Source organism: Pipistrellus kuhlii, unplaced genomic scaffold, assembly GCF_014108245.1.
Source record: "Pipistrellus kuhlii isolate mPipKuh1 unplaced genomic scaffold, mPipKuh1.p scaffold_m20_p_15, whole genome shotgun sequence".
Taxonomy (NCBI): domain Eukaryota; kingdom Metazoa; phylum Chordata; class Mammalia; order Chiroptera; family Vespertilionidae; genus Pipistrellus; species Pipistrellus kuhlii.
In genome coordinates, this window is record NW_023425460.1 from 31997889 (window position 1) to 32022579 (window position 24691).

The following is a 24691-nucleotide window of genomic DNA, read 5'->3' on the forward strand; positions in this document are numbered from 1 at the left end:
TGGGTTGCGGGCTCAAATGGGGGGCATGCAGGAGGCAGCCAATCAGTGATTCTCTCCCCTCATTGATGTTACTCTCTCTCCCTTTACCTTCCTCTCTGCTCTCTGAAATCAATAAAAGTATATATATGTGGTGTGTGTGTGTGTATATATATGTATATATATATTAAATCTTATAATTTACTTTATAAACTTAAAGTAGCTATAAAACTCCTGATTTGTTTAAAACATTTTTCTCAGGCTATTATGTTCAAGAGCTAATTGAGAATCTCTAGAGTGGTAAGAAAATTTAAGTTTTACATAAAACCTTGTTAAACCTCCAAATGTAGGAATGTACCATATATTTACTAGTAATGAAGTTTCATCATGTTGAAAGGAACAAATGACAACCATTCTTTGTGGCCTTCAGACTTTCAAATAGAAGATGGTAACAGCCTAATCCTTGGACCCCACTAACAAAGGCTCCCTTTAGCTTCTGTATCTGAGTGTTCCAAAGCCAGCAAGTTGAAAGTGTGTGTGTCTTGAAGATAAGGAATATGTTTTTGTGGATGATCTTTTGTAACTAATTGGAAAATGGAGTCCTAAGTGTTCACTATTTTAGATTATGGTGATAAAGCCTTATTAATCACTGATTTTAAAGCACCGCCAGATGATGAGTAGTTTAATTTTCATTTCTTGACAGAAATCAAATTGAGTAGTTGTGTGTAGGCCTGTCACAGTTATCAGATCTTTTTTTTTATTTTTTTTATTTTTTACAGAGTGGAAGGGAGAGAGAGATAGAGAGCTAGAAACGTCAATGAGAGAGAAACATCGACCAGCTGCCTCTTGCACACCCCCTACCGGGGATGTGCCCACAACCAACGTACATGCCCCTGATCAGAATCGAACCTGGGACCTTTCAGTCCACAGACCGATGCTCTACCACTAATCCAAACCGGTTTTGGCAGTTATCAGATATTTTGTATCAAGCTTAAATTGATTTTAGGTAAGGATGTTTTGATCTAATTCTTTTTCCTCTATTTGATGTTTTTAAGGTAAAAGACTTGGTTGCCAGGATACATGGAAAATGGCAGGAAATTATCCAGAACTGTCGTCCTACTCAGGTGTCATTTTATTAAACAGTTTTATTTATTCTTAATAGTTTTGCTAACTGGTATTTCTTCATATTATTTGAAAAAAATATGACAGCACTTGCTTCTATGTATCTTAAGATAAACTGAAAACTCCAGTATAATAGTTTGGTTTTTTGTTTGTTTGTTTGTTGGTTTGTTTGCTTTATATTCATTAATTTATTTCAAGAAGTATAAGTGCATCAAGTGGTGGTTATTTCACAAGAATCATTTTTCTTAACAGCTTAATTGAGACAAAATTCACATATACAATTCAGCCATTTAAAGTTTACAGTAGTTTTTAGTATATATAGAATTGTGCAGCCATCACGACAAATTAACTTTAGAACATTTTTGTTACTAAAAAAAAAAAATCCCTTATTCACTAGCAGTCACTCCCATTCCCCAACCACTGTCCCCATTCCACGAAGCCCTGGACAACTACAGACTCTGCCTATAGATTTGCCTGTTCTTTATATTTCATATAGATGAAACAATATACTCTGGTATTTTTATGACTGGCTCCTTTCACATAACTTAATGTTAAGTGAATTCATGTTGCCAAATAATATTCTACTGCGTGGATATATCACATTTACCCACTTATTGGGTGGCCATTCATGTTGTTTCTACTTCTGGCTATCATGAATAATGCTTTAATGCATATTTGTGTACAGGTTTTTATGTGAACATATCTTCTCAAGTGAAACCATCTTGGGCATATACCTGGGAGTAGAATTGCTGGCTCATATGGTAATTCTGTTAAGTGTTTTCAGGAACTGCCAAGCTGTTTTCCAAAGTGCCTGCACCATTTTACATTCCCACTAGAATATTTGAGGTTTCTAATTTCTCCCCATTCTTGTCAACAGTTGTTACCTGTTTTTAACTAAAGCCATTACAGAGGGTGGGAAGTAGAATCCCACTGTGGTTTTAATTTGTGTTTCCCCAGTGACTAATAAGCATTTTTCATGTGTTATTAGCCATTCATATAGCTTGTTTGGAGAAATGTCTGTTCAACTTCTTTGCCCATTTTTTAATTGAGTTTTTATCTTTTTGTTATTGAATTATAAGAATACTCTTTATAGTCTTAAATACAAGTCCCTTAGTAGGTATAATTTTCAAATATTTTCTCCCATTCTGTGTCTTGTCTTTTTATTGTCTTGATGGTGTAGTTTGTAGAACAAAAGTTTTTAATTGTGATGAAGTCCAGTTTTATCTTCTTTTTCCTTTTATCTGTTTTCCTTTTGTCATGTTTTTAGTATCATATCTAAGGAGACTTTATTTGAGAGGCATTATTTAAATACCTGCTATTAAGTTTGCCATCCTGCTTGTTTACAAGCAAACTTCTCAGATCTCGATGGGCATAAGCATCAACAAGGAATTTGTTGAAACGCAGATTTTTATTCATTGTCTGGAGTTGGACCTCAGATATCTGCATTTCTACGAGGTTCTCAGGTTAATGCCAGTGCTGTTGGTCCAGAGCCTAGGAGTTGCTTATATTTTTTATCAAAGTAACAGGAACACTGAATATTAATTAGGAAGCAATCTCACTAATTTATGACATTTTGACTTTTTTGTTATTGGTGTCCTTCATAAGAAATGCATGCCCTGTTAGAGAAGTCTTTGAGGAATCTTAAGTTATATTAATCTGCTCAACATTTTACTTAATCTTCTTAAATATCACCCTCTAAATGTGTATGTTGGTGAAGAGAAATCATCTTGTACGTACTTTATACTTTTTAATTGTTAGACCACAAAATATGAAACTTGAATCTGATTATCATAAATTTTCAGAGAATTATACAGTATAAAGATTTTATTACTTTTATTAAAACTCATGGTCTGATGATGATATGTTTTATAAAGATTAATTCATAATTTGGTTTTTCTTTATTCTGTTTTCCCCCCCTTTCTGTTTTCTAGGGGCAACTTCATGATTTCTGGGTTCCAGATTCTTAACAGGAGATGTAACAGCAAATATAAGAACCAAGAGAAATTCAATAAGAGCCTTTCCTAGAGGAGTCGAAAGGATTACTACAATCCAGTGGAATGCTAAGAAAATGGGCAGCAAGTGTGCCGCTTGAATATCTAGTATGAGGCTGGTAATAAAAGAAATTGCCATTTCGGGAGCAGATATGAAACACAATCTGCTTAATTAAGGCAATTGGCCTTTTAAAGAGTAGAATCCTCTAACAGGCGGGAAGAGCAGAAGCAGCTTATAGTTGCATGTCTTATCTGCCCCTATTAACTCCTCTGTTAAATTATAAGCCAGTGGTGTGTGTTTTTGTTCGTTTGTTTTGGGGTTTTTTAATTTTGTTTTGTATTTGTGGCACTTGGATAATCACAAGAAATATGTAAGAAAATATTTGGACCAATGTGAGAAGTTGTACATGGAAACCAAGACCAAGTTCTACTTGGGTTTAATTTTCCCTTTTGGTTATTTTTCAATTTAATGGAAAAGCTTACAAATGAGTTTAGTAACAAAAAAGATAAATCTCTTTTGTAACTCCTACAAACAATAGAAGGTTCCAATCCATGCATTTTTCTTTACTATTCAAGATTATAAATCTGTTAGGTTTTTTTAAATACACTTAAATGGTTGAAAAATACAAGGTATATTGTCAGATCCCCTTAAGGGGCAAAAGTTAAGCTATAAAATAGTGGCTCTGTTTTCATGCCAAAACATTCATATGCAGTTTGTTTTTAATTTCCAGTGCATTTTTTTAAATACTGGTTAAAACATAGAATTTTGGCTAAATCTTAGAATTCTGGCCCCTTATTAGCCATATTACAGAGGTATCTGTATTGTAAAAGCTTAAATATCTGAGCAAGTTTCCAAAACCTTATTTTCATGAGTATATCACCTTGACAGAAACCTGAATGGTGTTTGTTCTTTAGAACATTGCCACGTGTGTGTGCACATACACGTGTGTTTGTGCTTGTATTTTAAAGTTGTTGCACTTAAAAACCACAGCTGCTCTAAATTCTTAAACACTGGAAAGCTACCCTTCGGTTTAAACAGTGGAGGGTTAGCAGAAATGCATATGCTGGTCTTAGCCCAAGGGCCCTCTGCAGCCCTTGGTAATAATAGAAAAATTCTTTTGTTGACTGAGCGTCCCTTTTAGGAGTGTTTCTTTCCTAAAAGAAAATGCCAACTTTTTTTTTCTCTCTCAGTATTGACTTGGATGACATTGCTAGCTATCCTGAGCACTCTGAAGTCTCCACTTGTGGAGGGAAAGATGATGGGGAAGGGAATTGGACTTGATGTTTGTAGTTTGATAGAGGAGAATACATTTTGGAAAAATAGCTTTCTAACTCTGAATTGAGGCTTAGGAGTAAAACAACATTTTATCTTTAATTTATCATTTAAAATAGCATAAGTAACCTTTGAGCCCATGTCAAGCATTGAGCAGTTAGAGATTTTCTAGGGAAGACTAAGTAAATTCAGTTCCTAAGAACCCTGTCAGACCAACAAAAGTTTTATTCTGTATTGAGTTTACTGGTAAGAATATTAACTTGATACTACCTCTTAAGGGTATTGTTAGAAAATGCCACTTATGGTTAATGAGATAGATACAAAGAGTTATATTTGACAGAAGCTTGAAACTCTGGCATCTATCTGCCCAACAGTGGGGGCTTTCACTCTGTAATTTAATACTTTGTAGATACATTATTTGTGTGTAATTTTATAAGTGTTCATATTTTTCCCATTTTGCATTGTGTAAAGTGTACAAAATCTCAGAAGTATAAAATACTGCTTATATTGCTTGTAATTACAGTGTGTAAATATTTTCTAATGTGTACATTGAAGGGGGGGACAAGTGGGTTATTCAGGTTTTTTTTTTTAAGTGACCCTTTTGTATTGCAGTTTCAACAGGTAACTGCCCATCAAATGTAAAACCACTTTGATACATTTTTATTTAGCAGTTCCAATAAGAAAAGTCTCTATTTTTAATTGTCTTTCTCCATTACAGAGAGATGCTTCATGTGTCCCTTTAAAATAAATGGCCAAACATCAGTTTGGACCCTTGTGCTTATGACTCTGGTGGACGTCTTCAGTCTCCGGGTCACATTTCAGTCAGTATTTGCATTCAGGTTCTCATAAAAGTTGTGTGATTCTCTCTTAGCACAAGTAGTCCATGGTTTTTCTCCCAAATCAAGTACTACCACCCTTCTCCCTCCTGAGTCCTCTTGCTTTGTCTCCCTCCTGCTGTTGTTGCCCACCCAGTGAATGGGATGGTAGTGGGGGAGAAATTGTTCCTTGCACAGAGAATGTCAGGCCACTTTTGGGTCTTGGCAAACAAAGCTTGCACTGAGTGGTGGTGTGTTTGGCAGTATTACTGTGCCAAAAATCACCTTGTCTAATTTTTCTGGATATGTATGTCAAACTTATTACCCTTGTTGCAAGCTAAAACTTAAGGTATTTGTAAGTGTTTATGCTTTTGTGTGTAACTGTTTGCCTTTTCTAAACTGCTTTTCTTGTTACCCGAAAATACAATTCTATTAGTTGTATCATGTTAAATGAAGATGCTCTCCATGCACAAATGCATCTATGTAGCAGTAAAGTAACAGCATCTGTACATTTTCTGTCTATCTCCTGACGGCAGCGGTGCCTTTGTCGCCTTTTGGAAGGTTGGCATTTTGTTTTTGTTTTGAGGTACAAGTGATAGCTTGCTTTTGACTTCACAGATATCTCCCCAGATGTAAAGGTAGAAAACGGTGTGTTGTCATCCAAGCTCAGTTGGAGCATTTGCCTTTTTATTTCTGTCAAGCAAGTGTAGTTGGTGGGGACTGGCCAGTAATAATGTGTCAAGTCTTTAAGCCAAGAATAATTTTTACATTTTAAAATAAAAACTTTTAAGAATTGATCCATTAACAAGTGAGTTTGAAAATTAGGGAAGGACTGTCCTGATTTGCCTCCACGGAGGCAAGATTGGGGTGCAGGTGGCTGGGCATGCAGAGCATGATCTGTGGTTATTTATTACTTCCTAACAGTGTTGGTGCACCTCATTATCTGTGTGTTTCTTTCCCCTGGGCAGTCCTGTCACCCAGTTAATCCACCAGCTCCTAGGCAGTTTACAAAGAGATACGGTTTTCTTTTTCTTTCCTTTTTTTTTTTTTAAGATTTATACTACATCTTGTTTAAATCCTATGAATGTATGTGTGTGTTATTAAAATGGCTTTTTCTCAGTTGGAACATGTGTTCAGTAATATTTGTTTGGGAGTGGGGATGGTTAAGTATCTGGAATATCCTGTTTCTTCACCTGCCCCATTCCCTGCTTTATAAACTTATTTCTTCCTTTTTTTTTTTTTTTAAGAATATATATTTTTATTGATTTCAGAGAGAGAGAGAAACAAACATCAATGGTGAGAGACAATCATTGATTGCTACCTCCTGCACACCCCGCCCCCACTGGGGATTGAGTCTAAAAGCCAGGCATGTGCCCTTGGCGGTAATCGAACCTGGGACCCTTCAGTTTTCAGGCCAACACTATCCACTGAACCAAACTGGCTAGGGCTTCTTTATTCCTCTTGATTTGGATTCCCCAGGCAGTCTTTTAGTTTGATGTCTCCTGTTTCTGGAATAAATACTTAAAGCCATAGTTGTATACAGTTAACTTTTATATAACCAATTAATAATTTGCTATATACTTTGCAGTTAGGAATTCGGTAATCTCATTCTTAAATTATCTCATTCACTATGTTCAACAACTGTTGAGTCCCTACCTACTACCTAAGCACTCTTAGGATTCAGTGATGAATACCACAAACAGAGCTCATGAATCTTACCTTCTGGTATCCTAGTGAAAATACTTTGTTATTGGGCAAAGAGAACTCTTGGCCTGACACCCCTGTTCTAGAGTCCAGGAGAAGCCATACATTGTGGAGGCGGGGCAGGATCACCTCCAACCTGTCAGGCGGATACAGCTGGATATACCAGCTGTGGGGACATTGGTTGACACCACCTCACAGGACTTCTGAGGTCATAGAAGGGCTAAACATGGTTGCCAGGGGCCTTGGGTCCCAGAACCATGTCAATATTTCTCCCTTCTGACAGGCTCGTTAAAAAGAGACAGCCTGGCCCTAACTGGTTTGGCTCAGTGGCTAGAGCGTCGGCCTGCCGTCTAAAGGGTCCCAGGTTCGATTCTAGTCAAGCGCATGTCTTGGTTGCGGGCACATCCCCAGTTGGTGTGCAGGAGGCAGCTGATGGATGTTTCTAACTCTTGCCCTAGCTGGTTTGGCTCAGTGGATAGAGCGTCGGCCTTTGGACTGAAGGGTCCCGGGTTCGAGTCCGGTCAAGGGCATGTAACTTGGTTGCAGGCACATCCCCAGTGGGGAGTGTGCAGGAGGCAGCTGAATCGATGTTTCTCATCGCTGTTTCTAACTCCCTCTCCCTTCCTCTCAAATCAATAAAACATATATTAATATTTAAAAGAGAGAGAGACAGCCTGTACGCATTTTTCTCTGCCAGTGGAGGAGTAACAGCACAGGCAAAAGCAGAGACATTGCCTAAGAACTTAACGAGACGGGCAGCACAGCCTTGTACAAGGTCCTTGCCCTTGCCCTCAGTCCTGACCTCGAATCCCAGATTCACCAGGACAGTTGTTTGATCCTTAACTTCTCTGCGTCTTAGTTTCTTCATCTGTTAAAGAGTAATGAGTTTGTGAGGGCTAAATGAGCTAATGCATGAAAAACATTTAGCAAAGTGCTTGGCATATAGCAAGAACTCAATAAATACTAGCTATTGTTCACTCTAAGTTGAGGCTCTTCTCATGACAAAATTGGTCTGAAGGCACTTGGGATTCACTGACATCTGAGCAAATATCTCTTGAAACTGTGTGCTCTGTTCTTGCTGATACAGTGAGCCCCAGAAGCTTCTCTGTCCAGCTCGGTCTCTGCTGGTCAAAAATTAAGGTGGTGACTTTTTAAAACCCAGCATGCTAAAGCCGAGAAAGGCGGTGGGTGGTGATTTCCCAGCATTTGGTGGGCATGTGCGGACACTCCCTTTTCCTTGCTAACCATTCTCCAGGCTGGAGTCAAGAGAGGTCAAACCAGAAGGCCCAGCTTTGGGTCTGACTCCAAGACAACGGGCTGGGAGGAAAACTTAACAGGCAAAACAGGCTTCTGAGGCCGGGAACAGTAAGACTACAGCATTGCTGCACTGGTGACAGCCCCTCCTGAAGAAGCACCTGAGGTGTGATGTGGCCAAAATAAAGATCACACCGCCTAAAGGGAGAGTGCTGGGCATACCGGAGGCGAAGATGACCAAACAACAGCAATGCCGCCACAGTGAACAGCAAACAGAATAGCTTGACTAGGCTAGAGTGTGTTTGTTTTCTGCCTCGGGGAACCTCTGCTCAAGTTTCAGCTATTCCTACCTACCCCTTACACCTAGGATCCCTGCTCCAGTGAGTAACTGCTCTGTGCAAAGCCTGGAGCCAAACGCTGGTGTGTAGGTGGCTGAGGACAACCGCACTACCCTCAGCTGCTTTCCTTCAACTGCTGGGGAGAACAGCCCAGCAAACACAAAAGCTGCATTTGCATTCTGTTTGGGAAGTGCACCAGGTTTTCAAATGGGATCCTCTCGCAGCCTCCCTGTGAGACGGCCAAGGTGGTGACTCAGGAGGAGTAACAACCTGCTCAAAGAAGGACCTGCCTCCTGGTCCCTGCCTGTGCCACACATTCATAGCGAGGCTACGATTAAGTTCTGGTTTGCTTCCGAGTCTTCCCCTGTCCCTCTTCTTTTCATATTTCATCAGCTTGATTTGCACAAAAAAGTATTATCGATCACAGGGGCTTACGATAGAAAGTTCCATTAATCGCCATCACATCTGATCATTTCATTAGATTCAGATATTGAAGTGGGAGGGCAGCAGAGAAATGCATTGTGGTCTGAATAATGTAGCAAGTGCTGTGATTGATACATTCTGTTCAGATGAAAATGGGTGAGGTTCTGGGTCTGCCATCCCAGCACTTCGAGGAGGAAGGCTTGCCTCCTGTAGTATCGGTGAGGGAGGTGTAAAACCTACCACCAAATCATTGTGGCCTGCTTGCCGCCTCCTGAGGTCAAGTCGGCACTGAGTTCTGTGAGGCCATGAGGAGAGGTGTCCCTTAGCCCGCTGGGCCCTCTGCCATTTAATTCCTCTCCTGTGGGCTCACCGTGTTCCTGCCCCTCCTCCATTGTCACCCAACCCACTCTCCCACGGGACTGCAGGTTTATTTTTCTTAGCCATGTCTTTCCCAGTCCTCCCAACTTGGACTTCCTTTCTCAGCTCTTTCAGGATTTCTTCTGTGGTCTTTTCCAAACTGCTTGCCAACTTTTCCCTTCTATTACCTACTAATACTAAGAACCCTCCCATCTCATCAAATCAAACTCATCTTCCTCTCTCATGCTTTCTTTCTCCTGTCTACTCCCCCAATACAAACCTTCACATTTTCTGCCTTTGCGCTAATAATACCCCAATCCCCATTCAGGCTACCCTGTTCCCCTCTCTGGTTTTCCCAGTCCTGATTGCTCCCTCTGTAAGCACAAGAATAATTTCAAGGCAGGTTACTTCTTAGACCCTGTTTTCCCATCTTTAAAATAAGCTATTCGCAGAAACCGGTTTGGCTCAGTGGATAGAGCATCAATCTGCGGACTGAAAGGTTGGATTCTGGTCAAGGGCACGTACATTGGTTGCGGGCACATCCCCGGTAGGGGGTGTGCAGGAGGTAGCTGGTCGATGTTCCTCCTCAATATTTCTAGCTCTCTATCCCTCTCCCTCTCTGTAAAAAATCAATAAAATATATTTTTAAAACTAAGCTATTAATCCCTCAGGATGGATTGCACAATTTTTTTAAGCTGGACACTATGTAAATGTGTATGTAGACTTGAAGCATTTCTCTCCAGCTACCTCCCCCTCCACATACACACCTCCTGTTGGCAGAGTGCTGGGGGAGGTGGAGTGTGATGTGAGCCTGCTGTCTAGTCACACACAGCAGCCCGAACTAGGAGATTGCATATGAGGAAGTGCCAACCTGAGCTCTGGGGAGTTCAGAAAAAGAAGGATGATATGTCTCCCTGGGTCCCTTAAGTTAAATAATGACAGAGCCTCTTGAATCTTCACCCGCTCTCAAGCCAGGGCTCATTCACCTGTTCCCCCACCCACTGTCCTTCCAGAGCACAGACTCCTAGGCACGTGCAAGAGTCAGTGGCCTGTGGCCCTCATCATTTTGAGGACAAGGTGTCAATACTTTCATGGGGGGGGGGGGGGGGGAGAGAGGATCAGGCCAGGTCATGGCTAGAGCTCAGGTTTGAGTCAAACCCTAGAAAGGCCTTTAACAGGTGGTGGGGAGGAGGAATGGCCTCAACTGAGGGGAAACTGAAGGGCCCAAGATGGTGTGGGAGGACCATCCTGGTTGAATGGAAGGAGATGGAGCGTTGATTCTGAGAGGGCTTCCCAGATTGCTGCTGAGTGAAATGACTGCGCTTAGGAGGGACAGGCTACCGCATTGTCTGGGCGTTCACTGACCCAGTAGTCCCTGAGGAGGTGCACGCCAGTTAAGATTTGGTTGAGTGTACAGGTACAAATAATGATTGTGGCTTATTTATAAAAACAACAACAAAAAAAAAACCCAGCATTTTCTGAGTGCACTTATGGTCAAGCTATTACTTCATCCCTCCAGACCTGACCTTCACCCACCCAGACGTCGGGCTGACAGGCCAGGCGATGGGGACCTGGAGCTGAGAATCAAGACCCTGTTCTGTGTTCAGAGCTGCCCCAATGCTTGGTCTCACGTACTGTGGCCCTCAAGGCAGGGAGCACAAGGGGGTGGCAAGAGTGAGGACAGGCCTCGGGCTCTCCGGCTTTGGGGGAGTTTTAAGCCCCCAGAGGAGGTTTAAAGAGGGGAGGGGGGAGGGGGGAAGGAAATCCTAGAAGGGAGAGGCGGACTATAAGCCGTTGACGGCTCTGGGGGTAGGGAGGCTACCACCAGGGGGCAGTGTTGGGGCTGCGGGCCTTGGGGGCGGGGGCGCCAGTGGCCGGAGAGCTGTTTGTTAGCCTCGGCTTTACGCTGTGCAGGGTGGGGGGGTGGGGGGAGTGAAAGGAGACCGCAGCACCTGCCCCGCACCTTCCCGGGGCGGCCCCGCCTCCCAGGGCCCCGCCCACCCCGGCTCCGCCCCCGCCCCGCCCCGCGTCTGACCGCGGCCCCTTGATCCTGCAGCTGGTGCTTCGGGGCCGCGGAGCTGCGCGTCGCTGTCTCTATGGCCGGGGATCCGAGCGCAAAAGGTGAGAGAGGCCGGGAGTGCGGGCGGCGGAGGTGCTTGGGCTCTGGCGGGCAGGGGCCAGGCCAGGCCTTCCCCGCATCCATCCCTCCCTCCGGGCTGGGCCAGGCCTTTCTCCCCGCCCGGCCCCCCGGCCCTCATAAAGACGGCGAGGGGCGCGGGCCGGGCCTCCAGCCGCGCCGGGCGCAGACCTGCGAACGTGGGGTCGGGGATCCGCGCAGGGCGGGGGCCGCTTGGCGGACAGTGTCCTCGGGATCTGGGTCACGTCTCCTGATGTCAGGCGGGACAGGAGAGCTTGTCCTCGAGCTGCAGCAACAGAGATTGAGGTTAGACCCGAGGAAAGGAGAGAATTCCGGGAGGAGATGGTGGAGGAAGCAGGCATCGGGGAGGGGCTCTCAGGCCAGGAGAGACCACCATCGCATTGGGCAGGGGGGGAGGTAAGCAGGTGGACCTCTGGAATGAAGACTGAGAGCCTGCCGATCCTACATTGATCTTGCGGGGGGAGGGGTCTCTCTTCCTCAGTTCCCTCTGCCCTAGGACCTGACTTAGTGGGAAGGTGATCAGAGTCCAGGGGGGCTGGCCCTGGGGAGCCACCCAAACTGTGGAACCAGGGGTGGAGTGTGGGGTGTGGACTGGAGACCTTGAAGCCTTGTTGCCCCTTAACCCCGCCCTCTCTCCCAACAGTTTAGGCCCAACTCCCATATCCAGAGCTGCAGTGTACAGGGCAGGAGAGGAGTGCCAAGTTAGCTGTTCCATTCCGTCTTTCCTGGACTAAAACGAGGGGCCTCTTTCCTCCCTTGCAGAGCAGCCTTGACTCATGAACCCATCCCATCTGAGGTCAGAAGCCTCCCCCCATCTCACACACAGTCTGGCCTTAGAATTGGGACATTGGAGAGCAAGTTGGGGTTCTACTTTTAATCTCACCCTCCGTGGACACTTGCAGCCTCCAAGCCTGCCCTGAGAATCAGACCCCAACTTGCTTGTACATCTGTGTGTACGTATGCTTGTACATCTGTGTGTACATTTGCCTAGGTGTAATTGTGTGTGTGAGGACTGTGAACGTGCATGTACTTGAACTTTCTGTGAACATGACAGTGCCTGAACCACTGTATCAATGAGTTTGTGTGCATGTCCCTCCACATATGTGTACATGTGCGGTACCCACCGTGAACGGTGTACCATTCTTCATATGCACATATGTGGGTTTGTAGCATCTGTGTGACCTGCTGAATGAATGGGCATGTAATGATAACCTTGCATGTGAATACATATGAATACATGTGATAGGGCCTTTCTGTGAACATCTGTGTGCGCAAACCTTCCTGTGAATGTGTGTGTGTGTGTGCATGGCTCTCCTGAGTGCATGTGTTCACAGCCCTCCTCTGCATATGTGTATGTATGTACCTGTTTGCGTGCACATCACCCTCCTCTGGACACACGTGACTCTTGTGTAAACCTGTGTGAGTGTGCCATGCATCACACTCTGAGTGGTTCCTCTGACCTGGGCTGTGTTCCTCCCGCCCAATCCTAGGAACCAATTCCTCCTCACCAGGGGCCCCCCTCCTTCTGCACTAAGCAAATAAGAGGCCCCAAAGGTAAACAGGTGTGCCTCCGAGGGAGGAGGGGAGCACGGGCAGTGTGCCTCGGCTTCCTGCTGCCCCAGCCCCTGAGCCAGGAGTGGCTGCCCTTTCTGTGGTCCAGGGACCCTCTTCTCCCTGTTCACACGCCGTTCTCCCGCGCTGGGCTCTACCCGCTACAGTGCTGACCTTTACCTCTTGAATAAACGCTCCAAATTCCGGTCCTTCCTCTGGCAAGCTCCTGGTCCCTCCCCTCTCTTCAAGGCCACATAGTTAATGTTTGACCTGGAAGGGAAAGGAGAGGCCAGTGACCCCTGTCTGTGAGCTTCTGATGAGATGGGGGTGGGGGGTGGGGGGGTTGTCAGGCTTCCTCCATGCATAGCCCAGCTCAGGAAGTCTCCTGGAGCCTCTGAGAGACCAGGCCTGTACACGGCACAGAGGAGGCCACCCACCCCATCCCGTCCCGTCCCCGGCTGGGCGGCTTGGAGGGTGCAGGTGTGGGAACAGCCTCCAAGCGATGCCTGGGGAGGTGGCCAGGAGCTCAGGGATCCCATTGTTTGCCTTTTCCGTGTTGCTCACGCCTGTTCACTGGCCTTGCCCACTGGAGCCTCCTGCGTAGACATTGCCCGCATGCAGCCGGCGGCAGGGCAGATGCCCCCACGCCTGAGAGTGGCTGTTTGCAGGTAGGGACATGTGCGGATGCCTGGGCAGCGGGCGCAGTACAGACATGTGCACCCCCTCGGAGAGGAATGCTGAGGAGAAGTGTCTAATTAAAGAGAAATTCCAGAGGGAGCTCTCAGGCCCGGGAAGAGGAAAAAACTGGACAAAATAAACAAAGACCCATTAACCGGCTCTGCCCGGGCCTTCCTGCACAAAGCGCCCCCGCAGGCAGCCCGGGCAGCTGCTGCCCAGCTGGGTCTCATTGTTGGGAGGAGAAGGCATTATCCCCGAGGGCCCAAGCTCCACCAAGATGGAGGTCTCGCTGAGCTTCTGACTTGGTCAGAGAAGGACTGTGAACTGGGTTTGGGTTGGGAGAGTCAAGGGGCTTGACTCCCAGCTTCCTGGGTCCGAATGACGGGTCAGTCCTGACGTGGGAGTTCTACGGAGGCTTGGCCAGCTCCCGTCACTGCTCCCTGTGTCTGGGGTAATGTCATCTGCCTTCCACCCACACACAGATCAAAGGGCTTTTTTCCTTGTGTTTCTTTTTTTTTTCTTTTATTTTCTTTTTTCCCTTCAGAAACCAGATCTCAGAGAACCCGGACTAGCCCCGCTGTCCAGGCAGGGAAACCCCATCAGTGACCTACAACCCCTCTATGACCCACCGGCTCCTTCTCACCATGGAGTTTGTATTTGATGCGGACAGGCAGCGTGGGATCCTCTGACCTCTGACCTTGGATTCCATGGCCATACAACCCTATGAGTCCATGTCCCCCCAATTCCAGGACCCTCCCTGGCCCCTTGACCCCTGACCTTCCAAGTGCTCTCCCTAGACCTTGACCCCTGGGACTATTCTTCCCATCATCCCATTGACTCTGGCCCTGGCTCCCCGTGGGGGTCTTGTTGGTCCTGTTGGGCTTCCCCAGGAAGATGTGGGGGAGGCTCTGGTGCCTTCTCCTGAGTGTCCTCACAGCAACTGCAGTCCCTGGACCCTCGCCACGAAGACCATCCAGAGAACTAGATGCCACCCCGCGGATGACTATCCCCTATGAAGGTTAGACCAGCTCCCCACCTCAGAAGGCAGCAGGGGCTGGGGCTGGGGCTGGGGGCAGGCCAAGAACTGGGCTCACAGCTCCTGCTCTCCCCAGAGCTCTCTGGGACCCGGCACTTCAAGGGCCCTGCCCAGAACTATTCGACACTGCTGCTGGAAGAGGCCTCAGCAAGGCTGCTGGTGGGAGCCCGGGGCGCCCTGTTCTCTCTCAATGCCCGCGACATAGGAGACGGGGCTCACAAAGAGGTCAGCCCCTGAAACCTGGACCACCCAGAGGGTCTCCCGCTTCATCCAGCTCCCGGGACCTCAATTTCCCGAAAACTCTGCAGCCTTCCCTAGCAGCCTGGTCAGACAGTTCTGCCCTTCCCAGCCCAGGTCTCTCTTACACCCAAGGCTCCTCCTGAAATCCCCACCCCAGTTCCCCCCATTTCCTGGGGTCCCATCACCTGGTCTCACAGGTAATAGAGAAAGGCAAGGGTATTGGGGTCAGTGCATCAGCCTTCCTTTTCCCCCCTCCAGATCCACTGGGAGGCCTCCCCAGAGATGCAAAGCAAATGTCATCAAAAAGGAAAAAACAATCAGGTAAGTGGTCTGCCCCGTCCCCAGCTCCTTCCCTCCTCATTCGGGGATGTGAGGATTGAGAACACAGACGGAGAGGTAACCATCAGCCAGTCAGTTGCAGCAACCACAATAAACACTGTACGTGCTTCTGGAGTGGCACAGCACTTCTAATTCAAAACATCTGGTGACCTAGTAGCCCGGTCTGTGATGGCATCTTAATTTCCTCTGGGTTCCCAAATAACAATCATGATAACAATAATTAATCTCTGGTAAGTGCTGACAGCTATTATCTCGCCTAATTCTAAAATTACCCTGTGAAATAATGTTGTTCTCCATTTTGGAGGTGAGAAAAATGAGGTTCTGGTCAAGGAATAGCTCAGGGACCCAGTATCCTGTCTGCAGGGGTCCCCTGTCTGACTGTGTCACAGATCCATCTGGGGAGCTTTTAAAAATATGCATTCCGGAGGTGCACTGACCCAGGGATTCTGACTCAGCGAGTCAGGACTGGTTCCGGGGCAGCTGTGTTTGAAGAGGTGCCTCTTGGGGCTTTCATCACAGGCTGCCTCCTGGGGCAGCGAGGACGGGAAATGGGGCTGGGAGGCAGGTGGGGCCCAGGTCACAAAGGGGTGCAAACACCCAGCTGGGGGTTTGGATTTTATTCCGGGACAGCAGGCACCCTCACCCAGAAGGCTCAAGATTTTGCAATTCTAACGCGCTCCCAGGTGAAGGTGACACTGCTAGTCTCTGGACCACGCTTTGGGTCAACAGAAAATTTCCCAAAACGTATGCTGGGGAACGTTAATTTTCAAAAGAGGGATTTAATTGTCAGATGAGTTTGGGAAATGCTGCAAGCTCAATCCCATAATGCATAGCAACACCCTTAAGGCTCTAAGAAGTTCCGATAAAGGAAGGTTTCCAACTTATTTGACTACAGAATTCCTCCGCCCTGCCTTTATTAATGTAAACATCTTTTTTAAAATACATTTTATTGATTTTTCACAGAGAGGAAGAGAGAAGGACATAGAGTTAGGATCATCGATGAGAGAAAAACATCGACCAGCTGCCTCCAGCACACCCCCTACCGGGGATGTGCCTGCAACCAATGTACATGCCCTTGACTGGAATCGAACCTGGGACTCTTCAATCCATAGACCATCGCTCTATCCACTGAGCCAAACCGGTTTCGGCAAATGTAAACATCTTGAGGAAGCATTACTTACTATAGGAATAGTTATCCAGCCCCAGGCCTCAGACGGATTAAAATGGAGTCTGTAGGCTGGAAAGGCAGTAGGGAGATTGGGGGCATGGTGTGGGTCAGAGGAGGGATGAATGCCAAAATACTGCACCCAGTGAGCGAGCCGGATGAGACAGACACCTGCTTGGATTCAAACCCTGGGTAACAGGCAGGAGGAGGAGCCATTAACAAGGCAAAGAAGTCAAGAGGGTAGTAGCTTAAGGCATTTGATGGGCAGAGAAGGCCAGTGTGGCTAGAGGAGGGTGAGGCCAGCGTGAGGGGCAGAGACAGGAGCATGTCGGACCCTATGCTTAGGACTCTGTGAGCCATTGAAGGCTGTTTAAATATAGCAGGGACATGATCTGGTTTAGATTTTTAAAAATTGCCTTGGAAAAAAGTGGGTTGCAAGAATATGCTGATTGGTAGAATATCTCTGGAAGGAAACTCTAGACAATGGTAACAGCAGTCTCTTTTGAAGCAACAGGGATAACAAGGAGACTCTGTTTACAACATATTTCTTTGTACCTTTTGAATTGAACACTGTGTGCACATATTCTCTATTCGTTGAAGAAATAAGTCATTTTCTCATAAAGAGTGACGGGTGGTTGGGAGTGCGGTCAGGTAGTGGCTGCAGGAATTCAGGGAAGCGTTGCTGGTGGTAATTTGGACTCAGGTAGGGGCAGTGAACGAAGTCCAGAGACATTTAGGACAAAGGGCCATTTCATCAGGGAGCAGGTCTGAGTGTGGGGGTGAAGGAATGGGAAGCAGCAACGATGACTCCTGGTTTCTGGACTGAGTAGGATGCAGGGAGGAAGTAAGGAGGGAAAGACTGGATGAGCAGGTTTAGGAGGGAAGGTGCAGGTGAGGGAGGAGGGGATGAACTTGCTTTCTGACAAGGTGAGTCTGATGTGTCTGGAAATATCAGGTGGAGAGAGGGCTGGAGCCTGAGGATAGATATGGCAGGGTCACTCCCAAAGGGAGCTCCAGGATTGGGGGACATTGCTGAGATGTGAGAGAAGCATGGTAGGGTAGGGAGAGCCTGAGAGTACTTGACCTGATAGTGCAGGAGAAGCTGGTAGAGTAAATAATGTAATATAAGAGATCGAGGGGCCCTAGCTGGTTGGCTTGGTGGATAGAGCATCGGCCTGCAGACTGAAGGATCCCAGGTTTGGTTCTGGTCAGGGGCATGTACCTTGGTTGCGGGCACATCCCCAGTGGGGGGTGTGCAGGAGGCAGCTGATCGATGTTTCTCTCTCATCGATGTTTCTAACTATCTCTCTCCCTTCATCTCTGTAAAAAATCAATAAAATATATTTTTTTAAAAAGAAAGAAAAAAAAAAAAGAGCCAGGCTACCCAGCTGGACCAATGGAAGAGGCCTCTGAGGAGGCCCAGGGCTCACGCCCCCTCCCCCCTTACCTCTCCCACAGACCGAGTGCTTCAACCATGTGCGGCTCCTGCAGCGTCTCAACGCCACCCACCTCTACGCGTGTGGGACTCACGCCTTCCAGCCGCTCTGCGCAGCCATTGTGAGTACGCCTGTCCCAGGCATGATCATTGGTCCTTGACCCCGGACCGGTCTGCCCGTGGGCCCCTGCCTCTGAACTCCCCTTCCCCCAGGACGCCGAGGCCTTCACCTTGCCAACCAGCTTCGAGGAGGGGAAGGAGAAGTGTCCTTATGACCCAGCCCGGGGCTTCACAGGCCTCATCATCGGTGAGCATGCTCTCCCCCCCACGCCTCCCTCATCCACATGCATGCTGTGTGATGGGCACAGATGTCATTGCTAGGACTTGCCACCATGGGCGTCATGTGCCTCGTTGTACGTGACATGTCTCCTGCCTGGGCATGTCCCTACCCCAGATGGAGGCCTCTACACAGCCACGCGGTACGAATTCCGGAGCATTCCCGACATCCGCCGGAGCCGCCATCCGCACTCCCTGAGGACTGAGGAGGCACCCATGCACTGGCTCAATGGTGAGGAGGAGGAGGCTCAGGGTGATGGGGGCAGGGACTCTCTTCATCTTCATTCCCTTGGGCAGTTGACCATGCTATCCCCAAGTCCCCAGGTGAGCCTGCCGATTCCTGTGTATCGTTGAGTGAGGGGTTAGGGCCAGGGTGGGAGGGGGAAGCCACGTGAGATGTCTCTGAAGCCACTTGAAACTGCCCGACCCACAGATGCCGAGTTTGTGTTCTCCATCCTGGTGCGGGAGAGCGAGGCCAGCGCGGTGGGGGACGATGACAAGGTTTACTACTTCTTCACGGAGCGCGCAGCGGAGGAGGGTTCTGCCAGCTTCGCTCAGAGCCGCAGCAGCCACCGGGTGGCCCGTGTGGCCCGTGTGTGCAAAGTGAGTAGGACTGGGGTTGGGGCAAGGGTGCAGAGGCCGAACCACTGGCCCTGGCCCCTGACCCCATGCCCCTGCCTCCCCAGGGAGACCTGGGAGGGAGGAAGATCCTACAGAAGAAGTGGACCTCCTTCTTAAAGGCGCGTCTCATCTGCCACATCCCACAGTACGAGACCCTGCGTGGTGTCTGCAGCCTGGACGCCGACACCTCCGCCCGCACACACTTCTACGCGGCCTTCACGCTGACCACACAGTGGTCAGTGCAGGGACAGTGGGGAGGCAGGAAACTGGGGACGGCACAGGGGCTGGAGCAGAGGTTGCTGAGGATAAGACAGGATCCACTGCAGGGAGGTCTGGCTGCAGAGAAAGAATTCCAAGCATGTCTAGCTGGCCTGGGGCTGGAGGCCACAGCGGCCTACTGACCCGCAGGAGGCCCTGCGGGCCTGGAGCTGGGGTTAACCAGGGTAACAGTGGCTGCAGGCTGGGCAGGTGGCAGACAGGCAGGCTCCACTCAGTGTGACTCAGCCCTCTCCCCTGTGCATTATCCCTAGGAAGACCCTGGAGGCCTCAGCCATCTGCCGCTATGACCTGACGGAGGTGCAAGCTGTCTTTGCAGGCCCCTACATGGAGTATCAGGACGGTGTCCGGCGCTGGGGCCGCTATGAGGGTGGGGTGCCGGAGCCCCGGCCTGGCTCGGTGAGGGAGCAGGCCTGGGGTAGGGTGCTCAGTAGGCAGCTCCCCTCCTGGGAGGGACTGGAGGGTCTGGGCCTGTGGGGAGCACAGGCAGGAGGACAAAACCCCTGGGAGAGGAGGATCCTTGGGGGGAGTCCTGACGTTCACCACCTCTGTCCCCCACCCCAGTGCATCACAGATTCCTTGCGCAGTCAAGGCTACAACTCATCCCAGGACTTGCCATCGCTGGTCCTGGACTTTGTGAAGTTGCACCCACTGATGGCTCGGCCCGTGGTGCCCACCCGCGGACGGCCCTTGCTGCTCAAGCGCAGCGTGCGTTACACACACCTCACAGGGACACCTGTCACCACGCCTGCTGGACCCACCTATGACCTGCTCTTTCTGAGCACAGGTGCTTCTGACCCCTGGCCTGAGCCCTCTGGTGACTGCTGACCTGTCCTTTGATCCCTGTTGACCTCTAGTCCCTTGATGACCCTTGGTCACAAAAACCCTGGTAACCATTGATGTTGATTATTCAGTGAATAACTCTCTACTGGCCCCTAGTGAACACTTGGTTTTGGAGACTTTTGACTCCTGTCACCAACTGCAATGACATTTGACCCTGATCACTAATGCTTCTTAACTCAATTCCTGCCATGACAAGCCCAGAGTTCCCAATGTCCTGAGGGCCCACTGCTACTGGCCGCATCCTGTCGCTGACCTCATGACTCCCGAGCTGGTCCCATTAGGCTACTGCAGGGGGCCGAGAGCAGATTCCATTGCTGGGATCTGACCTGCCCTTTTCATCCCAGCTGATGGCTGGATCCACAAGGCTGTGGTCCTGGGCTCTGGGATGCACATTATCGAAGAGACACAAGTGTTCAAGAAGCCCCAATCTGTGGAGAATCTGGTCATCTCTCCGAAGCAGGTAACCTCTGACTCGTGACCCTCAAAGCGGTCTTGCCAGAATAGGGGGGTTGGGGAGGCTGGGCATTGGCTGTGTACGTGTCTGTGAGAGTGGGGTTGTTGCTGACTAGCTGTCCTCTCTGGCTCTCAGCATAGCCTCTATGTGGGGGCTCCTAGTGGAGTCATCCAACTGCCACTGTCCAGCTGTTCCCGCTATCGCTCTTGCTACGACTGCATCCTGGCCCGGGACCCTTGCTGCGGCTGGGACCCCAGCACTCATGCCTGCATGGAGACCACCACCGCCACGGCGAACAGGTCTCAGGGTAGCAGGCGGGAAGTGGCAGGGGATGCAAGGGTCCCATGTACCTGGGGACTCAGAACCTGAGGGGAACAGGCAGGCCTGCCAGCTGTAGGGTGAGTGGGAACCAGTTCTTGGTAACAGCCTATTGACCCCTCCACTGGGGGACCCGAAGCCCCAGTTCCCTTGTTCATGAGTCCTGGTCTTCTGTCTCCAGGACAGCACTGATACAGGATATAGAGAGAGGAAACCGAGGCTGTGAAGGCAACAGGGACACAGGTACGTGATGTTCGTGCGTGTGTGTGTGTGGGTCTCGCTGTCCCCCTCACCATTTACACAACTTGTATGTATGGACATGTATGTATCTGAATGGATGAGTCTGTGTGCTTTCGGATTCAGGCACAGAGTAAGTGCTCAACAAGCATTTGTTGCCCAAAAGAATTATAAATGAGGAAACATACTCACTTCCGGAGCTTACAGCCAAGTGGAGGGAGGAGGGACTGGCAATCACACAATTAATTACAAGTATTTCCACTGGTTTTTGTTACAAAAGAAATAATTACAGCAATGACAAGGGTTTGAAGGATAATGGGTACTTCCCCAAGAAGGATCAGATGACTGAGATGATATATGAAGAACAAAAGTTAACAATCATAGCTAATACGTACCGAGTACTTACTATGTGCGGGGCATTCACATACACAATCCCATTTATTCTCTCAGCGTTCCTGTAGAGAGGTGCTATTATCATCATCATTCCCCCAAAGGGACAGCCTCTCTGAGGCACAGGGAGAATAAGTAAACCGACCGAAGTCAATCAGGTACTAAGCGGCAGGGTCAGAATTTGAACCTGTGCCCAACAGTCAGACTGAAGTCTGTGCTTTTGATCACTGCAATGCTCTCCCCCTAAGTTAACCAGGCAAGTGGGGGCCACTGAGAGAGGGATGGCACCCAAGTAGAGGGAACACTAGCCAGAGTGAGCTTGGTGTGTTTGAGCAACAAGAGGCTGGAGAAGTGGGGAGGGACCATGCTAAGACAGGGGAGTGATATGACCAGTTGAATGTTTTTAAAAGGTCACCCCCCTGCTGCTTAGGTTAGATGGGGACCAGAGTGGGCCAGCAGATGGGAAAGGAGAGGAGTGACAAGGTCTGGGATAGATTCCATAAGCAGGATCTTGGGTGAGAGTTATACAAAGGTGAGGGGAGGGGGTGGAGGCAGGGGAGAGGCAAGGGTGACTCCCAGGTTTCTGAGGGAAGCATGTGGGTAGCTGGTAATGATACGCACAGTGATAGCAATTGGAGGAAAAGATTTGGTGTAGTTTGAGACAGAGGCTTTAGCCTTAGCTCCTGTGACGTGTACAAGAGACTCAAGTGGTTGCCCAGCAGGTGGGAGACAGTGAAGTCTGGTGCCCAGGAGAGAACTCGGTGCAGGAGGTAGAGATGAGGCGTCACCAGCAGACGGCAGGAATTGAAACCACAGGGAAGGGCCAATGTGTGCCTTCTGTGTGAGCAAAAATGCGGAGCTTGGCCAGTTGTCACTGTGATTCCAGATTCTATGCTTGGTGCTGGGGACCTAGCAGTGAGCCATCTGGCTTGCCATCTCCAGTGCCTTCCCTAGGATGGGCAGGCATTGACTGCTCCTCCTGTCCCCTGCTCTCCCCAGGGCCGCCCCCACCTCCAATGAAGACACGCACTGTGCTCCGGGGTGATGACGTCCTCCTGCCCTGTGACCAGCCGTCCAACCTGGCCCGGGCCTCGTGGCGGCTCAATGGGAGCGTGGGCCTGAGTGATGGGCAGGGTGGCTACCGTGTAGGTGTGGATGGGCTGCTGGTGACAGACACACAGCCTGAGCACAGCGGCAGCTACGAGTGCTTCGCCGAGGAGAATGGCCTCCGCACCCTGCTGACCTCCTACAGCCTCGTGGTACGGCCTGCCACTCCTGCCCCGGCTCCACAAGCCCCTGCCTTGCCCGGGGCACAGTTGGCATCTGATGTGAGGCTGCTCTATGTGCTGGCCATCGCTGCCCTTGGCGGCCTCTGCCTCATCCTGGCTTCCTCCCTCCTCTACGTGGCCTGTCTCCGGGGCGGCAGACGAGGGCACCGGCGGAAATACTCACTGGCTCGGGCTGGCAGGGCGGGGGGCTCTGCCGTGCAGCTGCAGACAGTCTCCGGCCAGTGTCCAGGAGAGGAAGATGAGGGTGACGATGGGGAAGGGGCTGGCGGCCTGGAGAGTGGCTGTCTCCAAATCATCCCAGGGGAAGGAGCCCCAGCCCCACCTCCTCCGCCCCCGCCGCCCCCGCCAGCCGAGCTGACCAATGGGCTGGTGGCACTGCCCAGCCGGCTGCGCAGGATGAATGGCAACAGCTACATGCTCCTGAGGCAGAACAACAACGGGGCGCCCGCAGGGCCCTGCTCCTTCGCCGAGGAGCTCAGCCGCATTCTGGAGAAGAGGAAGCACACACAGCTCGTGGAGCACCTGGATGAGAGCTCGGTCTGAGCCCAGCGCCCCAGGACAGATGCGCTCCCCACCAGCCCGTCTGCCCAGGCTGGGCTGCTGCCTTCCAACACGGCCCTGCCCTCACCGCCCCCCACCCCCACCTCCAGACTCTTCTAACTTTTGATGTCCCTACAGGGCTGGCCAGAGCCAGGCCCAGCCAAAGTCCCCTCAGCCTCAGACCCATCCGTGAGCAGCCCAGGCCAACTGGTTCTCCTCAGAGGTAGGTGCTCCCTCAGGTTCTTCAGCCCCAGGTCCTCTTCCTTTAACCTGAGCACGTGGGAGGAGAGGCCCCCATCCCTCTGCTCAAATCCTTCCTCTCTCTCTCAGGCAGGGCGTGCAGGTCCAGATGGCCTCAATGTCACCGTCCTCTGCATGGCCCCTGTGCTGGATGGTCCTGACACCAGACGAGACCTCTGTAGCCAAAAGAGCCACTTGAGCCCTACGTACATTCACATGCACACATGGAAGAATGTCTACCAGCTGGGCTGCAGGCCCCCACCCCGCCCCCACCTTCTGGTGCATTTACTTCATCCCTTTTTCTGGGCTTTGGGTTCCCTCCCAATTGCCACATCCCATCCTATCGAGTCCTCTTCCCTAGTCCCGGCCCCCTACGGTGACCTCTGTCAAGAACTTGGGAACAGGCCAGCGCAGGGAGGTAAGACTGCATCATTCTCCTCCCTTCATGTGCAGCCCTTATGCCTCAGCCCTCCCCTTTTCCCCCCACGCCCTTAGTCACTCTCAAGAGCGACAGAGGCAGAGTTCTAGGCATGTCCCTCACATACACATGCTGACATTTCCACTCACATGCACCTTCTGAGCCTCCTCTTGCTGCCTCAGGCCTGTCATCAGGTTTGGTCCCTGGACATTTCAAAGAGAGAGCCCTCTCTGGTGTAGCTGCCCTAGGACAAGCAGCCACACTGCACTCAATGAGCCAGCCTCCCTTTTGGGGACCGAGCATTTGCGATCCCTAGATCAGAGCAGGAGGAAGCAAGATCTGATAACTCACCTGGCACATGACGCCTGTTCCTGGAACTATGCAAAGGGCAGAGGCTGGGAGTTTGGATGCTTGGCTCCACCCCTGTCCTACCTCACCGGGGCACTTTTAGGGTCCAGTGGCCTCTTTAGTCTCCAGGCCCAAACGGGACAATCAAATCCTGAGCTCCCCCATCCCCTTGGGTGAGGATGACTGTTATTTTTGTAGCCGAGAACGTGGAATCACACGGATTTTTACTGCCCTTCACCCATCCTCTCCCACCTCTCCCCCACAATGAATGTATTTATTGTGAGATGGTTATACTCTTTAGGAATGTCCCCGATTCCCCCTCCCCCCAGGTGGGTGGAATGGGCATGTGACAGTGGGGAGCCTGGACTCCGCTCCTCCACCCCCTGTTGGTTAATAAATACCCTCTTTTCCCCACTACTATGAGTAGTCTGCTTGGTCTCAACTGGCCTTCCTCTGGTCACCAGGGGACAGGCTTCTGAGTCTATGGAGAAGTGCAGCAGGGTTGGGTCTGCTCCCCACAAAACCA

At 49.7% G+C, this 24691-nt stretch overlaps 2 protein-coding genes across 9 annotated transcripts in view; both read left to right on the forward strand.

Annotated features, from left to right (window-relative positions):
- SLF2 (SMC5-SMC6 complex localization factor 2) overlaps window positions 1-6299 on the forward strand; it is a 42076-nt gene extending 35777 nt beyond the window's left edge. For all 4 annotated transcript variants that reach the window (XM_036438878.2, XM_036438879.2, XM_036438880.2 and 1 more), the window contains 2 exons: window positions 1032-1100; window positions 3030-6299. In XM_036438878.2, coding sequence (XP_036294771.1) covers window positions 1032-1100; window positions 3030-3065 — 105 coding nt within the window. In that variant the 3' untranslated portion in view covers window positions 3066-6299. The remainder of the gene's footprint in view (window positions 1-1031; window positions 1101-3029) is intronic.
- A 5005-nt stretch (window positions 6300-11304) lies between these two features.
- Window positions 11305-24579, forward strand: SEMA4G (semaphorin 4G). Of its 5 annotated transcripts, none has more exons than XM_045582000.1 (16): window positions 11305-11374; window positions 14185-14658; window positions 14753-14901; window positions 15175-15237; window positions 17879-17977; window positions 18069-18162; window positions 18310-18423; window positions 18625-18794; window positions 18878-19047; window positions 19343-19487; window positions 19653-19875; window positions 20276-20391; window positions 20521-20699; window positions 20885-20946; window positions 22330-23382; window positions 23490-24579. In XM_045582000.1, the coding sequence occupies exons 2-15, from the start codon at window positions 14535-14537 to the stop codon at window positions 23160-23162; spliced, it is 2541 nt and encodes an 846-aa protein (XP_045437956.1). In that variant the 5' UTR covers window positions 11305-11374; window positions 14185-14534; the 3' UTR covers window positions 23163-23382; window positions 23490-24579. The 5 variants fall into 5 exon arrangements, with proteins under 5 accessions (XP_045437956.1, XP_045437958.1, XP_036294779.1 ...); XM_045582002.1 differs by lacking the exon at window positions 11305-11374 and adding an exon at window positions 11561-11926; XM_045582001.1 differs by lacking the exon at window positions 11305-11374 and adding an exon at window positions 11565-11926 and having other exon boundaries at window positions 20521-20684.
- The last annotated feature ends 112 nt before the right edge of the window (window positions 24580-24691 follow it).

Coding starts and splice junctions, on each gene's coding strand:
- SEMA4G (XM_045582000.1), top strand. CDS start 14,535: ATGTGGGGGAGGCTCTGGTGCCTTCTCCTGAGTGTCCTCACAGCAACT. Junction 14,659..14,752: donor GATGACTATCCCCTATGAAG/GTTAGACCAGCT, acceptor TGCTCTCCCCAG/AGCTCTCTGGGACCCGGCAC. Junction 19,876..20,275: donor CCTGCTCTTTCTGAGCACAG/GTGCTTCTGACC, acceptor TTTTCATCCCAG/CTGATGGCTGGATCCACAAG.